Here is an 18,726-nt window from a genome sequence, read left to right on the forward strand (position 1 = left end):
TTAAAAACTACCAATGTCTATTCTGTGAAGACAGCTCTAGCATGTCAAAAATGGCTTCAACTTATTTATCTAACCTCCAAGACAGGCCATTCCCACAAGAATTCACAGCTCTGAAATATCCGGCAGTCTGTTCCCACAACGCTGAAATAGCTTTTGGAAGGTGAATGTTGTGGAAAGAAGTCCAGCTCTGCAGAGGCTGTGAAACATGTACTGCAAAGAGTCTGCACCTCAAGGGTCTCTTTAAAGTAGTCAGCGTTTAAAAACAAATTTCCTCCATCCTTGGAAGGCCCATGAAATACTCCACACCAAAAAATCCTTGGCTTACGCACCCCATTCTAAGATGCCAGCTCTTTACGTGAGTACATAGCATCCCTGATTGCTTTTGCTGTTGTCTCTTTCAGCTATTTCACAATATTCTGTGAGTCTTTTTACCCCCTCCTCTAGAAGAAATGAAGACTTACACCACTACTGCCTTCCCCCAGGGAATCATGAAGAAATGATGCTGTCAATATATAAAGTAAGAGGTTTACTGAACATAATGTAGGCAGCAACGAAAGGAGGTGTCACCAATAACTGAAACAATCAACAGGAACTCACAGCACTGGCATCAGAGATAAGGCATTAAGGAAACAACAAAGTTCTCAACTATAGGACAGTTAGGCAGCAGCAGAAGTTTGAGGAATATGCTTCTTCAGAGCTAATTGCATATTCTTTTGTCCTTTCTGGCAATGAAGGGCCTGGCCATCACTGAGGCTACCTTCAGAACTCCAAATACAAAACTATGGCTCTTGCCATTTGCAGAGCATTTGAATTGCTGTTGATGTACATTTCCTTTTCTAGAAATGATGCCAACAGACTGGCGTAATCAGTACCCACAGCAATTTGTTCTGAGGCTTTAGAAATCTTTTGGGTGACGCCATCTATTCCCCAACTCTGTCATTAAAGGTCTTTCCCTAAAGTCTCCTAAATTTTTTCTTGTGTCACAGATGAGGAGATCACCAAGTTCTCTTCATGGCGTGGTTATCCTTGACCTCTCAGGACACTGGGATTCTGCTTCACTCAGGACTGGGCAGTTCTTCCTGTCAGTCATAGTCTACGAGGGGCTGGATACTGTTCTCCAGGGTTTCCTGTACAGGCCACAAAGTGCCCATGGCAATTATTCCATATATTGTCTCAAGGCCAGAACCCTCCAGTGGTTCCTTGAAGAGTTAGAAGCAAGGGCTTGTGCACACCAGACACAATGATATGAGTTGCTGCTGTGCATGCAGCATTGTATACATGGCATCGTGCATGTGGAACGACACACACTGCAAAAGCCACCAACTCTGAGTGTCGAGAAGAATCCTGCACAGAAGCTCAAATGGTGAGAACAGTGGACATTCCTAAGGCTCAGCCTTCTGGACAGCAATTTTGGTAACTTACTCACCTAACACTGGGCTATTACCCACTCTTTAGAAGCTGCATTAAAAATGAATGCTTATCTAGAGGGCACATGGCATGATCTACAGGGAGATTCTGGACTATATGCAAAACAAACTAACAAAAACAGCAGGAGGGGGTTTTGAGCAGGAGAAGTCATTTTAAATAGACTTTATTTGCCTCTATACATTTAGATATTCCAAGGATTGTAAATGGTTTTTTAAACTGACAACTAAAATACAGATTATAGTGTATATTTCCAATTTAGAAATAAAGAAAAATAAATTATCCTTAACTTAGAATATGGTCAAAAGAGCTAATATGTTCAGTTCATAAAATAGGAGTAAACAGGCAATCCTCAAATTTTGTTTTTAAGTCTTTTGTAAATTATATATAAATATTTGTAGGCAAATGTATTTTGGTAAGGATGGTTCTTTCTTTTTTCCCCTTCTTTCTCTTTACTTCCTCTCCCTTCCCTTCTGTCAAAGCCATCTATGACTTAAAGACATCTCAGAACCACAACATATAATATAAACCAGTAGTCGGCAAACTGATGGGGTGATGAGACTGTCTTTAGGAATTCAACCATATAAGCCTGCTTCACCACAAATATTTTCTCAAGATCCTTTCCTGAAAGAGGCATTATTCAACCCAGTAAAGAAAGCTAATAATTTGGCAAGTTAACAACAAAATTCCTAGGTATATTCCAAAATATTTTAACCTAGAAGGAAAAGACTGAAATGAAGAAAATATCTTTCAGTTTTATAATATGAATCTTCTAAACTGACTATGATCCCATTCATGAAGGGTTTTCCCTGTCTTCCCTCGTTGCCTGGAACACCAAGCATGAGAATTCAGCCCAAATGAGGCCCACATTTCCCACCAATTGCTTACACACACACCGGATAGTTAAGCATATGTGTCTGTAACTCCTACCTACTTTTTTTCCTCCTCTCTTTTATCAATGGACAGCAAAAGGCAATGACAAAAGTGTGGGGTTTAAACCTACAGCACTGATAAGCTTATACTTTCTAGAAGTGCAATTTGGCAACGATGCATTAAACATTACATACACTTTAACACTCTATAAAGCTACAAACAGCTGACTTTCCCGTGACCTAAGAGTTCTAATCCTATTTGGCTTTTTTTTTAAAAGAAAAAAAATTGAAATGTAAAAAGTTCTATGCACAAAGATGTTTCTTTCATTGCTATATGCAATGGCACAGAAGTAAGAATAGCTTCCAATATTGTCCAAAATTAAATGGTTTATTTAATCCATACTTATACAGCAAGATATCCAGATAAACATTAATGGAGCAGTGGTACTGCAGACTGAGCCCACAAGAGAAGGCTGATCAATAAGATCGCCACTAAAACTGGAAGAGACAGGCAGGTCAACAGATATAAAAACAAAGACACAAAAGCACCAGAATCATGAAAGATCAAAGCCACATGACTCCTCCAAATTCCTCAACTATTAAATCCCAAAACGCTGAAATGGGAGAGATGCTGGGTGAAGATTTCAAAGGTTTACTAATAAAAACTGGTCAGTAACCTTAGAAGGGATGTGAACAAGCAGATAATCAATCTAGGACCTGGAGAGGAAGCAAGAGAGAGGGGACGTCCGCAAAATGAACTAGCAAACCAGCAACACTGAAGGAAAACTCAGGCAGGAGGTTTATATTTTTAAAAAGTCATATCGAAATATGGGACATGAAAATCTCCTCAATAAAGTTTGCAAAACATAAGGAAGACTATCAGGAATGAAGAACGAGGTCAAGGTTAAACACTAATTTTTAAAACTGAGCAGCACCTACTACTGTGCATGAGCTCTGGAACAGGATCAAGAGACTGTCCTAGTTAGTTTTTATGTCAGCTTGACACAAGGTAGTGTCATCTGAGAAGAGAGAACCTCAATTATGAAATTGCCTCCATGAGATGGGGCTGTGGGTGAGCCTGTAAGGTATTTTCTTAACTAGTGATTATCCAGAAGGGCCATCCCTGGTGGACCTGGGTGCTTTAAGAAAGCAGACTAAGCAAGCCATGAAGAGCAAGCCAATAAGCAGCACTCCTCCATGGTCTATGCATCAATTCCTGCCTCTAAGTTCCTGTCCTATTTGAGTTCCTGTTCTGATTTCCATTGATGGTGAACAGCAACGTGAAGTATAAGCAGAATAAAACCATTGGAGTTCTTGTGCTGATTTCCATTGATAGTGAACAGTGATGTGAAGTATAAGCAGAATAAACCCATTGGAGTTCCTGTCCTGATTTCCATTGATGGTGAACAGCGATGTGAAGTATAAGCAGAATAAAGCCTTTCCTCTCCAAGTTGCTTTTGGTCATGGTGTTTTATCACAGCAAGAGAACCCTTAACTAAGACAGACACAAAACTAAAACCTCCAAAGGATAGAAGCACAAACTGGGGGGTAGGGGACTACTAAAGGCATAGAAAAATCTGCTCAATGAAATTATAGTACAAATTCCCTCAAATCTAGAGAAACAAATGGACATTTAAACACAGAAGCACTTAGAACCCCAAATAGACAGGTCCAGAGAAGCATTTCTCAAGAACACATCATAAGATGTCAAAAACACAAAGCGCTCTCTCTCTCTCTCTCTCTCTCTCTCTCTCTCTCTCTCTCTCTCTCTCCCTCTCTCTCTGTCTCTGTCTCTGTCTGTCTCTGTCTCTGTGTGTGTGTGTGTGTGTGTGTGTGTGTGTGTGTGTGTGTGTGTGTGTGTGTCTGTCTGTCTGTCTGTCTGTCTCTGTCTGTCTCTGTCTGTCTGTCAGGGCAGGTGGGGGACACCAACTTACTTAACAAAGACAACATATCAGACTAACGTGAGACCCCTCATCAGCAACCATCAGGAACTGCATGGCTCAAGTCCTCAAAGTAAACAACTGCCAATCAAGGTTTTGCTTCATCCAGCAAAGATATATTGAAGATTGATGGAGAAATGCGAGCATTTCAAGACAAGTGGCTCAAGATTACAACCCGGTGCTGCAAAAGACAGTGAAAGGGATAGGATACTGAGTGGGACAAGAAAGGCAGTGTCAGTCACAAGAGTACAGGAACAGAGGCATTCCATGAAAAGTTAGTGAAAGGGATAGGATACTGAGTGGGACAAGAAAGGCAGTGTCAGTCACAAGAGTACAGGGACAAAGGCATTCCATGAAAAGTTGAGCAAAGGAGAACGAGGAGGGATCTGTCAGGTCTAACCAGGAGAAAGAAAAGAACAAATAATAACAAACCAGAAAAACCGGAAGAATCACTAAACAGTCGGGCGGTGGTGGCGCACGCCTTTAATCCCAGCACTCGGGAGGCAGAGCCAGGCGGATCTCTGTGAGTTCAAGGCCAGCCTGGGCTACCAAGTGAGTTCCAGGAAAAGGCGCAAAGCTACACAGAGAAACCCTGTCTCGAAAAACCAAAAAAAAAAAAAAAAAAATCACTAAACATTTCTCAGTAATAATGCTACTCGTAAATGGTTCCAACTCTCACCAGTAAAGAGAATCAGACTGGCTGATTGGGTTTAAAAACAAAAGCAAAGCAAAACAAAACAAATCTGACCCTGGGAGCTGGAGAGAGAATGCTGTAGTTAAGCGCACTAGCTGTTCTTCCAGAGGACCCAAATTGGTTTCCAATACCCACATAGACATCCCACAAGTGCCTGTAATTCTAGTTCCAGGGGACTGGAACCCTCTTCTGGCCGTTCTGGGCACATGCACACATATAGCATACAATTACACATGCACATACACATTCTCATTAAGAAAAAGAAAAGTAGTTCTTAAAAAAATAACCCCTGGCCCCAATTATCTGCTACTTCTAAGAAACATCTCATAGATAAAAGTCAACTTATCAAATGAATGGAAAGCCCAAAGAGACTGGAATAGCTATTCTGATACCTAGTAAAGTAGAATCCAAGCCAAATTAGAAGACATGAAGGCCACTACATATCAATAAAAAGAAGAATTCATCAAGAAGATATAACTATTTTTAATAAATGCATTGTATTCTGGGGTTCCAAGTTTCATAAAACTTACAAGACTGCTTCATAAAAGAGGAGGACTGGACTCACAGGCCTCTAAGACCCTTTCATATTTAATTTTGCATTTTTTTAAATCTCAACCACATCTTACTATTTCTCAGGAGAACTTTCTTTCCATATTTTGACTTCATCTAATTTTGAGGCAAGATGGGGCCAGATCCAAGCTATTCAACACAGTACTACTAACTGTGGACAGCTAGACACGTAGAAAGAGTTGTGCATCCAGAGGCCATGAAACATAACCATGATGTGACACACTTTTCTCAAGGGCTGTTCAAATCTCCCCTTTCTTGCTGACTTATTTCCCTCTAGTACGTTATTTTGCTTTAAACAGCAGCTTCACATAAATGAAAGAATCCTTTTCAAATATATCAAGTTCTGGCATCTCTGAATTACAGACTCTTACATTATTTGCTTCTTTTCTTTTTATTACAACCAGATTTTCCAAATCATAACATAGGTAATTGGGTTTTTCATGAACTACTAGTTTAGCTGCAAAAATTGCTTTTGTGAAGGACTTTCTATCTACCTATTCAGAGTTTTCCCCACACTCCTGGGTTCTTTACTCAGACATTTCCAATATCAGGCAAGAATTAAGGATGCTCAGTTTCGAGTTCCAACTGGCCAGGTATCCTCAGCACTTTTCCTTCCTTTACTATCACTTTGGTCCACATTTCTGCCAGGGACCTAAGGCCCAGGATAGAATTTCCTTCAGGACATCCCACCCCAGTGACTCACTCTATAACAGAAAACAAACGGCCGGGGAGACAGTGCTAGGAGCTCAAGGTCTCACAGCCAGGCAAAGGCAGGGCTGAGAGAGCCATAAGTGATACTCACATGCCATGACCTAAGACTGATGGATATTTAAGCCTGTTTTTGTTTGTTGAAGACATTTTAAAGCAATAAGCAAGCATTGTAGCTGGAGTCAACATTCTAACCACAAACGGTCCTTCTTTTCTCTCGGAGCAGGAATGATTCTGCACCCTTTCTTGCAACTACAAACGGGCTGTGGAGTGCATCCTGACAACGGGCTGTGGAGTGCATCCTGACAGACAACGGGCTGTGGAGTGCATCCTGACAGACAACGGGCTGTGGAGCGTATCCTGACAACGGGCTGTGGAGTGCATCCTGACAGCTGTCCCTTGGCCTCAAGGGGGCAAACCTCATGAAAAGAATGTCTGGTTCTGATCATCTAGTTGCTCTAAATTAGTTTTTCCAACAAAATATTCTGCCACTCTATTTTTCTATATTCTTGCCAACTTAGTAGTGTGAAACTCTTGAAGTTGTCCAATGTAACAGGTCTGAGAGGGGCATCATCACTATCTTAATCTCATTACCAATGAGACTGGAAACACTGCAAACCCTTCAATGCTCAGGGCTTCAGTTCCAACAACTGGTCCTATGGCTGGTCCTATGGCTGGCTTACTGTTATTTGGTACTGAAGTTGATTCGTAGCAATCATTTATATACCATGGATACTGTGTGACAAATACTTTCTTCCAGAAATGTAGCTTTTTAAAATTGGTTGAAAATATCTTGAAATGTTAACAGCAAAATTGATTGAAATATTATTCCTATATTATGAAACTCAACCTTTAAAACTATAGAATGCCGAAGTTCAAGTACATTCATAGAGCTCTCTAAGTATTACCATGCAATAGGCATTTTATTTTGATTTGTACTTCTAGTATTTTCATTATTCCCAGATATCAAACATATCTCTTGTATTTTAATTGAAAAATTAATTTCTTCATATTGTAGACATTTAATAAGAATCATCCTGGGCAGAGCTTTTTTGATATTTATAACCAGTTACCGTATCACCATTTACTCAGCCATTTGCCTTTCGCCTTGTCCTTCTGTGACTACTAGCTCCTGGGTTCTCCCATATGCTTGAATCTGCTGTGGAATCTACCTTCCTCCCCCGTCAGCACCACACTGCTCTTAGTCCTCTGGCTTTATACGAAGTCTTGGTAACTGAGGGAGGCAAGTGAATGAAGCCCTGGCCACTGTGGGACCCAGCACAGCCACTTGGTGAGCTAACGCTACCTTTCAACTCTCCTGGGCCCACAAAGCTGCACGGGCTGTACCCGTCTCCCTTTCTCTCCAGTCCCTTCTTGCTCATTTCCCTCTCACATACATTGACAACCAGTAGATGCCCTGAATGTCAAACTCTGCCTTGGCTTGACCTACAGCAGATCCTTGCAAGCCAGGCATGGTGGCATGTGCCAGTAATCCCTGTTCTCTACAGGAAGAAGCAGTAATATCAAAAGTTCAAGGTCATCTTGGACTACATCATGAGTTCAAAGCCTGCCTGGGCAACCTGACATGTTGCCTTAAACAAAACCAAAAAAATCCAACCCTAATAAATGAACTATTTGCAAGCATTGTAAAAATCTTTACATTCTTGGTGAAAAGTCTCCTTAATCACACACAGGACTAGGTTTAGTTTAGGAGCCACTTAAACTTTTATACATTTGCCCTTATGACTTTTGTTAGAGTCCCCTCTACCCTACCTGGATAGCTTCCTGGTGAGGCCAGATGTCACTCCTTGCTGCAGAATTCTTCTTCTGAAGCAGATGTACATGCTATACACCCTGACTAGTGTTCTATGCTGTTTGTAATTCTTCAGTTTAGTTTGAATTTCAAAGCCCAGCCAACCCTTTAGGTTTCACTTGGCCCTGAGGAACAGGTGTCAAATGTATCTCCTGCTTAAGAGGCTTTCTCCTTTGGTGGCTAGGCCATAGAGCTTTGACAGGTCCATCCACTCTGGGACCATCATTTTCCTGGCTCAAGCCCATTTCTGTCTGTGGACCCAGAGAACTTAGAAACAAATAAGGAATGTGCTCGCGTGAAAGAAATAATTAGACAACAATGCTATTCACTGCTTTTTGTTCCCTCTCCTTAACAGAAGGTGCGTGTGGGGCGGGGGATGAAGCCCACTCCCCAACACCCCACATTTTACAAGGAAGTATTTCTTAATGACAAGCAAGACAAACAACCTTTTCAGGATAGAATGTTTAACCTTCAGAAGTGCTGTGTTTTTCTAGTTCTATCATTTAATAGAATTAATAGAAAAATCTCCAAGGGTGGCTGGAGATAAGCTCTATTGATAGCTATACCACGAGTAGTATAAAACATGTTGCCCACGACAAAGAGTTATAAATTTGTCTAGAAGTTCTAGGTATGTGCTTTAGGAGTCCCGAAAAACAACTAGCAGGAAACAGTTCAAGAGCAACTGATTTTTTTTTAAATGGTATATCCTACTGAATTTCAAAGTTCTGGAAGAATGTGATTTTGTAAATCATGCTATATACTCATCTATAAAACAAAAGACTAAATTAAATGATGACCAAGTCCCTTCTACTGCTAGAATCTATTTTCTGTTTTGGAGATGAGGGCAAGATAGACACATGACTCATCCATGGTTGTATTCTGGCTAGTCACAGAACTGTCTGTCAACCCACAATTTCCAACTTTTTATCAGCATTAGCATCTGCCTTTAAAAAGACGTCTCTCCGTAGAGAGCTAGGCCAGCTATAGCTTCTGCCCATGAGGAAACACTAAGTTCACTGCAGGTCTGTTTAAAATGGCACATAACTCACCATGATGGCACCTCCAGCGGCCGATTCACTTTGGAAGGGAAAGAACCCCTGATGGGTTTCTGGGGTTTGAGATCATAGTGGAGGGCGGCCAGGCACTAAAGACCAAAGGGACTACTTCTAGAAAAGATGAATGGTAGGGAAAGGTGAATACTCCCAACTCTGAGCTTCACTGGAGAGGAGGATGAGGAGGAGTTGGGGCAGGGGAGGAAGCAAAGGAGGAAAAGGAAGAGGAGGAGGAGGAAGGCCTGCCCCCCAGCAGTCTAATATAGCACAGGGCGGAAGGGCCCACAGGTCGGGAAGGGATCAGACAGTTCATATTTTGCCTGAGTGGATAAGAGACCAGACCTGAGCTGAGTTTAATGGTCTTCTCTGGAGACTTTACGAAAATAAGTTTCCACTGCCTCTAGTCCCTGCCTTAGGACAGCAAATAATGGGCCACAAGCCTTTGGATGCCACCCCCCACCACCGACCCACAGTTTGATTTTAAATGATCAAGAAGCTAAATTTTAAAACAAAACATTAAAAATTGAGTTTTTCTTAATAGAAGTCACATCTATTTTTCAGAATCCTCTGCAGGTGGAGGGCTACAGAAATTGGAGAAGTCTGTGGCTTGGCATCTGAACAGTTCTGTTCTGCTTTTCTCCTTGCCCTGGCTAGAGAATGCTGGCCTGTTCTGCAATGGTAGGTCCATTTTGCCAGAAAATTCACATATTTGTGGGTGGAGCCAGTTGGGAGGCTGGGCAATCTGTCAAAAGTCTTCACAGGCCAAACACTGCGAGGACTGCCAGGGTTTGAAAACTAATACCTTGGAGGGTAGCAAATTTCCAGCGTGCATGGAGCCAAAGGTGTGCCTTTAGAAAGAAGTAGGGCAAGTAGGAGAGCATTAGGGGGAAGGAAGAGAAGGAAGCTGGGTGAGTGTGACCCAGGTCCTCTCATGATGCCCATCTTTAGGTGCTACCGGACAGCCTCAGAGGCCCCTGCTCTCACACTGCATCTTGTTCTAACTGCTTCTTCTGAATTCATGACCTCTGGCAGAGAAGAGGGGGGTGGCTCATACACCCTAGGAAGTTACCTGTTAAAAGACTCTGGAATGTTAAGAAGGTTAAAAGAAGCAAAGTCTCCTCCTCAAGGTCGCATAAGCAGGAAGCAGCTGTTAGAGTACAGGAGACTCTTTGATAGAGCTGCCTACACACTGTGCAGAGAGCATCAGGGCTGTTGCTTTGGTGACTGGTCAGCCATGCAGGGATGGACTTTTTGGTGATGTAACTGCTTGAGTCTTCCATGCTCCTGTAACTCACCCCCAATAAACTCATTGGTTTAAACTCACACTAAATTTGAATAGAATCTTTTTTTTTTTTTTTTTGGTCTGTGGCTGGTATCTTATACAGGATGAATAAATACTTTCCCACAACTCCTGTGGTGGTTTGAATTGTTATGGCCTCTATAGACCCATGTGTTTGAATGCTTGGTCCATAGGAATTGACACTATTAGTAGGTGTGGCCTTGTTGGAGTGGGTGTGGCATTGTTGCAGGACTTGTGTCATATAAGGCTTTGAGGTCTTATAAGCTCAAGTCTGGCCAGTGTGGCACACAGTCTCCTGCTGCCTGCAGACCAAGATGTAGAACTCTCAGCTCCTTCTCCAGCACCATGTCTGCCTGCTCACAGCCATATCCCATCATGATGATAATGAACTAAACTTCTGAAACTGTAAGCCATGCACAGTTAAATGTTTTTCTTTATAAGAGTTGCCATGGTCATGCTAGGACCTAGGTCCTGAGGCACAATCCATGCCCAGGAACCCCCACCCATTGCTGCCTCAGTTGCCGACCAGCGGGGAAGACTCCTTCAGGCAGGCTTCCCCACCAACACTCATCATCAGCCCTGCAATCTACAAGACCCACACCCTACCTCAAATCCACCCATCCCCCTGCGGCCTCAGCAGCTCCCTGAGACACAGAATCTGCCAGCTCCAATTAGACCAAGAGCTATGATTGGACCAAGAATGGCCCCTGGAAACACAGACACAGCAAGCACAGATTGGACCAAGAGCTGCTCGCTCAGACACAGGCACCTCTTGCACCTGTTGGAAGAAGAGATGGGTAGACACCAGTGCAAAAATACATACAACAGCATAAAGAGGAATATGGCACCACCAGAACCAGAGGTTCTACAACAGCAAGACCCGAACATCACAATGTAGAAGCAGCGGCAGAAGAAAATGACCTTAAAAGTAACTTTATGAAGATGATAGAGGCCTTTAAAGAGGAAATGAAAAATTCCCTTAAAGAAATTGAGGAAAAAAACAAACAAAAAATTGAAAGAAATCAGTAAATCCTTAAAGAAAGCCAGAAAAAAAAAAAAAAACAAGAAAAAAGCAACTAAACAGGTGAAGGAAACAGTTCAAGACCTGAAAATTGAAATAGAAGCGATATAGAAGACACAAACCGAGGGAATGCTGGAAACAGAAAATCTAAGTAAACAAACTGCAACTACCAATGCAAGCACAACCAACAGAATACAAGAGATGAAGACAGAACCTCTGGTGTAGAGGATACAATAGAGGAAATAAATCTGTCAGTCAAAGGAAACACCAAAGCCAAAAAAGTCATAACACAAAATGTCCAGGAAATGTGGGACACCATGAAAAGGCCAAACCTAAGAATAATAGGGATAGAAGAAGGAGAAGAATACCAATTCAAAGGCACAGAAATATATTCAACAAAATCATAGAAGAAAACTTTCCCTATGAAGATACAAGAAGCTTATAGAACACCAAATAGACTAGATTCCCCCAAAAATCCCTTTGCCACATAATAATTAAACCACTAAACATACAGAATAAAGAAAGACTATTAAGAACAGCAAAGGAAAAAGGCCAAGTGACTTATAAAGGCAGACCCATCAGAATAATACCTGACTTCTCAATGGAGACTCTGAAATCCAGAAGGTCCTGGACAGACATAATGCAGACACAGACACTAAGAGACCACAAATGCCAGCCCAGACTACTATGCCCAGCAAAACTTTCAATCACCATAGACGGAGTGAACAAGACATGACAAAACAAAAGCAGATTCAAACAATACCTATCCACAAATCCAGCCCCACAAAAAGCACTAGAAGGAAAACTCCAACCTAAGGAAGTTAGATGCACCCACAAAAACACAGATAGCAGATAACCCCACAGCAGTATATCCCAAAGAAGGGAAATACATATGCATTACCACCAAAAGATAATAGCAATTAACGATCACTGGTCATTAATATCCCTTAATATCAATGGACTCAATTTGCATATAAAAAGACACAGGCTAACAGAATGGATATGAAAACAGGATCCATCCTTCTGCTGCATACAAGAAACACATCTCAACTTCAAAGACAGACACCACCTCAGAGTAAAAGGCTAAGAAAAGACTTTCCAATCAAATGGACTTAAGAAGCAAGCTGGTGTAACTATCCTAATATCTAACAAGATAGACTTCAAACTAAAATTAATTAAAAGAGATCAGGAAGGACATTATATATTTATCACAGGAAAGATCCACAAGATAAAGTCTCAATTATGAACATTTATGCCCTAAATACAAGGGCACCCACATATGTAAAAGAAACATTACTAATCACAATCAAACCCCACACACTAGTGGTGGGAGACTTCAACACCCCACTCTCACCAATAGCCAGATCTGCCAGTCAGAAACCTAACAGAGAAATAAGGAATCTAACAGATATTATGACTCAAATGGACTTAATAGATATCTACAGAACATTACACCCTAAAACAAAAGAATAGACCTTCTTCTCAGCATCCTATGGAACCTTCTCTAAAACTGACCACATACTTGGTCACAAAGCAAATATCAACAGATTAAAAAAAATCAAAACTGGAATAACTTCCTGTATTTTATTGGACCACTATGGCTTAAAAGTTAGATTTCGCCGGGCGGTGGTGGCGCACGCCTTTAATCCCAGCACTCTGGAGGCAGAGGCAGGTGGATCTCTGTGAGTTCGAGGCCAGCCTGGACTACCAAGTGAGTTCCAGGAAAGGCGCAAAGCTACACAGAGAAACCCTGTCTTGAAAAAAAGAAAAAAAAAAAAAAGTTACATTTCAACAACAACAAAAATTACCGAAAGAGTTGTCATGGTCATGGTGTCTCTTTATAGCAATAGAAACCCTAACTAAGAGAACTCCTCAGTGAAAGAGTCAAGGTCACACATCATCAGATGGGTTACCATCAGAGAACATCAAACATGACTACAAATACAGGGGTGCTTATTAATCCTTGGAAATTGGGGGATATAGCTGTTCAGATAACTAAGTCAATGCACAGTAAATTAAGGGCATATAGAAAATTCCTTTTGAATTAGTAGACTCAATTTGGTATTTATATGTCTCTCTAAGGAAGTGATCTACAGCTAGTCTCACAACAGCCCACCCCTTTACACCTGTAAAATGTAGAAGTGTGCAGAATATATTGTCTGTCTATATTCTGGGGACCCTAGAGTCCAGGTTAAGACTTAAGAATGCCTGGCCTCGAGTAGCAAAATAGTCCTACTTCAGGCAGAGTCAGGCTGAAAGTTTTACTTCCATTAATGAAAAAAAGGGGTCTGGAGGGATGTGGGTGGAACACGGTGGAGGAATACTTGCCTTACATGAGCAAGGTTCTGAGGGCCCATCCCTAGCACTGCAAATAAACAGTCTTTTATAAAGGAGTTGTGTAGTGATATATTGTGTACCTTAATAAGCATGCCTGAGGATCAAAGGACAGAGCCAGGCACTAGATTACACACAGAGGCCAGGCAGCGGTGGCACACACCCTTAATCCTATCGCTCAGGAGGCAGAGATCATCTGGATCTCTGTGAGTTCAAGGCCACACTGGAAACAGAGCCTGGCAGTGGTGGCACACGCCTTTATTACCAGTACTGGGAAGCACACATGCCTTTAATCTCAGGAAGTGATGTCTGGACAGGGAAAAGTATATAAGGCGTGAGGAAGCAGGAACTCACCCTCTTTAGGCTGAGGATTTCATAGAGGTAAGAACTAGTGGCTGGCTGCTCTGCTTCTCTGATCTTTCAGCTCTCACCCTGATATCTAGCTCTGTTTTTTATTAAAAGATCATCTAAGATTTGAACAACAGAGATGAGCCTGCATTAGCAAACACAGCAGGAAAAGCCAATGCCACACAGGCTGCTGAGGCCCACTCACAGATGGCTCAGGACTATGTCTGAATAGAAGACACTGGCATCCCTCGTCTTAGACCTGGCTTTGCCAAGGCCACTGCATAGCAGGAAGACATATCTAACAATTTCCAAAAATCCCTTTTCTCCGACTCCACAGTCACCACACAACCTCCTAACTGAATGTTTCTCTTTATTATAGATCTGCCCACACACAGCACTCTGGCTTTCCCAGGATAAACATTCCAGTGTGTGTGTCAGTCACAGCCCGCAGTGGAGACAAAGCGGCAAGCTGTCTTAAACCTCTCTCTTGCTCCAGTCCCACCTCGTGTGTGTGTGAGTGTGTGAGTGTGTGTGTGTGAGAGAGAGAGAGACAGAGACAGAGACAGAGAGAAGAACCTGCTAGTGAGTTAGTGTGTTTGTACATGTGCATGCAAGTTCTTATGTATGACCAAGTCGGAGGTTGACACTGGCTGCTTTCTTTACTCACTCTTCACCTTATCTTTTGAGACAGGGTTTCTCACTGACTAGCAAAACTAGCAAACTCTAGGAATCTACCTGTCTTTGCATCCTACCCAACAGAGCCGGGGTTACAGGCCCATGCTACTGTGCCCAGCTTTCTTATTTATTATTTATTTATTTATTTATTTATTTATTTATTTATTTATTTATTTATTTATTTATGGTTTTTCGAGACAGGGTTTCTCTGTGTAGCTTTTCGTGTAGCCCAGGTTGACCTCGAACTCACAGAGATCCGCCTGGCTCTGCTTCCCGAGTGCTGGGATTAAAGGTGTGCGTCACCACTGCCTGGCTTTCTTTTTCTTTTTTCTTTTTATGTGCATGTTTTAGATCTGAACTTAGGTCCTTGTGTTTGCAGAGCCAAGACTTTACTGGCTGAGCCATCTCCCCAATCCTGGCATCAGTCTTACCATATGGCATGAGCTCACTTTGAGAATCAGATGGATGGGAGAGGACTAGAAACCAGAATGTGAGTTCATCACGATGATGGATAGAACACTAAAATGCTAGCTGTCACCTTCTGGATATTGTTGGCCAAATACCTTCATACTGGAAATGATAATACTTACCTTTTACAGGACAGTGGATTGTCACATTCGCCTGAAGGGCTGCCTCCACAGTGCCTCCCACCACAACAGACAGATGGCTGTGTTCCGGTTTTGTGACATTTCTTTCCATAGACAAGATGACAGGTGCCTCTTAATTCAAAGGGAGCAGAAACTATGTTAGGTTTAAGCTCTTGTTCATTGACAAGCATCGTTGATTTGCTGAAAGCAGGGAAGAGTGCTGGTCTCTTTAATCCCTGCAGTGCACACAGACAAGCACACACACAGCTAGAGGTACTCAGTGCAGAGATGATGGATGGATGCGTGCGTGGATAAGAGGATGGATGGATGGGTGAATGGATGGATGGATGGATGGGTGGATGGATGGATGGATGGATGGGGAGATGGATGGATGGATGGATGGGTGCATGGATGGGAGGATGGATGGATGCATGGATGCATTGATGGATGCATGGGTGGGTGGGGGATGGAAGTGTGGGTAGGTGGGTGGTGGGTGGATTGTAACAATGTATAAAGTGAAGATATTTTATCTTCATAACCAAAATTAAGGCTAACTCCTTCTTGATCATTTCACAAAGAAAGATTCAAGTTGCAAAACTGCATGGCAGGGCAGAATAGAATCTCTCACATGCAGCCCCAGATGAGTTGATGTGGGCCTAAAACACCAGGGGTTGTGAAAGAGGGGTGTGGGATAGGGCAGTGGATCCTGAGCTATCCTGGTGCCCTTGGAAAGCGTTATTCTGGATGGAGAAGGCTCTCCAAGGCCTCTCCCACTGAGGTAAGAGTAAGCCAAGGCTCAGCTAACATGTACAAAGCATCCCACTGTGCTCTCTGCTCAGCAGCAACAAGACCAGAGCTACTCTTTAATCAATAATCACAAAACCTGCCTGTGCACAAGGTGATGCAATCAGACATTTGAACAACAATATAGTTCCTAAAAAAAAACCATATACAGTTTTCTTTTAGGTCCAGAGACAGACTGACTTGCCAATCACAGAAAAAATGTAGGGTTCGGGGTTCATTAAAGCTGTACTGCGAAAGACTAGATAGGCAGGAGCTCACAACTCTTATTAATTTCTTTCTTTTTTTTTTTTTTTTTTTGGTTTTTCGAGACAGGGTTTCTCTGTGTAGCTTTGCGCCTTTCCTGGAACTCACTTGGTAGTCCAGGCTGGCCTCGAACTCACAGAGATCCGCCTGGCTCTGCCTCCTGAGTGCTGGGATTAAAGGCGTGCGCCACCACCGCCCAGCAATTTATTTCTAACCATGAACATGTACAAAGTGTGTTCCTGCTGGATTATAGTAGGAATCCCGGTAAAAGTACTGAGTGATCTCAGAGTCATTCACCCCACAGTGTGTGGCTCAGAGACTCCCCTTCTCACACCATCTAAATAAATTCATGTCCCTCAAAATAGTAAAACTGTCACTCTTGAAAGGCTATTGGCTGCTGAGGTGCATCCTTAAGACAATTCTCACACCTCTTTACTCTGCAGAAATTTTTCATTTAAAAAATCATATTAAGCTATCTCAAGTGGATTAGCACTGTTTGGAGAAGTCAGAACTTGGCATTTTAATTAATGTGAAACAAATAACTACATAAAACTTGTATTGAAGAAATAATAAAGACAAAACCACAGAGTCAGGAATTCATTCAAGGACTTTCACTCCTTGAAATTTAATAATTAATGGATTTATTCATCAATTTAGGACACTTGCTTTACCCACCTATGTGCGTAATTTGTGTGAAGTAGACAATGAAAATCTAAAATAAGAACACATGCAATCTTGTTCTCAAGAAGCCCAGGCTACAGAAAGTTCCATTCTTTCTTGGAATGCCTGGGGCATAGAAAGTTATCCTGGGGGTGTGTGTGGAAATGATGGGAAGCCTTTGGGTAGAAGGAATCTGCGGTTGTCACAGCTCATCCTCTGGCTTATGGGAACATCACATCAGCTCTATCAAAAGTCTAGGTTATCTGGGGATGGACTTAGAGCAGACTTAGTAGCACCGGCAGAGGAGGTGTCTCCTCTTCACTACAGGAACTACCTCGATTTGTGCTTGCTTGAAAGGAGCTAATGATTGCAGGCAGGCACAACAGTCGAGGAGAAAACAAAGGCCTGAAACAGGGGTTCTTAACCTGTAGGTCACAACCCCTTGGGGGTCAAACAACCCTTTCACAGAGGTTGCCTAAGACCATCAGAAAACATAGGTATTTACATTATGATTCATAACAGTAGCAAAATTACAGTTATGAAGTAGCAATGCAAATAATTTTATGGTTGGGGGTCACCACAACATGAGGGACTGTATTAAAGGGTTGCAGCATCAGAAAGGTTGAGAATCACGGGCCTGAAGGCTCTGCCTTGGGAAGGCAGTCATCCTCAAGTCATCCAGACCCAAGAAACTTTTAACACCAACAGGTTCAACTTTCTCAGCTTGTGGATGACAAGCATCTGCCATTAAGCTTAGCATCTAGGTGACCAAACTGGGTTCTAACCCATGATGTCATCTCTATTCTCCCTTGGTCCATTTGAGTCACAATGAGAAGAAAAGAGAGTAGTGAGCTGGGGGATGGCTCTCTTGTTTATGTCTAGTCCTAGAATATAATCTTGCCCCAGGGAATTACTGCCTACAATGCAAACAGTTAACAATGATCTTCTATTGTAAAAAATATTTTGTTACAAAATGACCATGTCTAGTGCCTATGAAGATGTATACTGATGTAAAATTACAATCCCTGGGGGTGGGGGGGAGTGCTGGCTAAGGAGTGGCGGTATGTCACTGAGAGAAAAGTGCCAACTTTCAAGACTAGTGGTTCTCACTCCTCAGCTGATGGAACTTAAAAAAGTCAGTAACGTCAACACTACCAATGAACTTCCATCTCATTAATTCCCGATTTGTGGAAAGTAAGCCTTAGAGCCATTGTTTCCAGAGAGTTGGTGTAAACTAGGAACATGTTCAAAAGAGCAAGCGTCAAATGCATTCCAAACCCACTAAGGCAATGCTCTAGGCAGCGTCCAGCAACCAGTGCTTGAACAAGCCCTGTGCCCTTGGGATACATACTCAGGCTTTGGAGTGCTAGGGTTTCGGGTGATACACAAAGCTACTACAAGACCCCAGACACTGTAGGCTTCTGTCACGGGCATTACCTGCATATAACACCAATGAACTTTCCACATCTGAACCGAGACGATCAGCTATGGAACATTCATATATCCCTTGCTCTTTCTTTGTAGGATTTTTTATCTGTATCTTCCCAGGTTCATCCAAAATGATCCTGTAAAAGAGTTAATATGAGTTAAATGAGAATATAACTCAAGGGACACACATAATTGCTGTAGGGCCATCGCAGGTTATGGAGAATGGAGACTGCAAATTTATAGGCTTTGGTC

At 42.2% G+C, this 18,726-nt stretch overlaps 1 protein-coding gene across 3 annotated transcripts in view; it reads right to left on the reverse strand.

Moving 5' to 3' along the window:
* Adamtsl3 (ADAMTS like 3) overlaps positions 1–18,726 on the reverse strand; it is a 296,131-nt gene that overhangs the window by 27,110 nt on the left and 250,295 nt on the right. For all 3 annotated transcript variants that reach the window (XR_008212849.1, XM_052712357.1, XM_052712358.1), the window contains exons 22-23: positions 18,484–18,611; positions 15,343–15,471 (exon numbers count right to left, since the gene is read on the reverse strand). Coding sequence is in view for 2 of the 3 variants with exons in the window: in XM_052712357.1 (XP_052568317.1) it covers positions 15,343–15,471; positions 18,484–18,611 (257 nt within the window). In the remaining variant the exon portion in view is untranslated. The remainder of the gene's footprint in view (positions 1–15,342; positions 15,472–18,483; positions 18,612–18,726) is intronic.

This window comes from Peromyscus californicus, unplaced genomic scaffold, assembly GCF_007827085.1.
Source record: "Peromyscus californicus insignis strain IS unplaced genomic scaffold, ASM782708v3 Scaffold_4__1_contigs__length_199733344, whole genome shotgun sequence".
Lineage (NCBI taxonomy): Eukaryota > Metazoa > Chordata > Mammalia > Rodentia > Cricetidae > Peromyscus > Peromyscus californicus.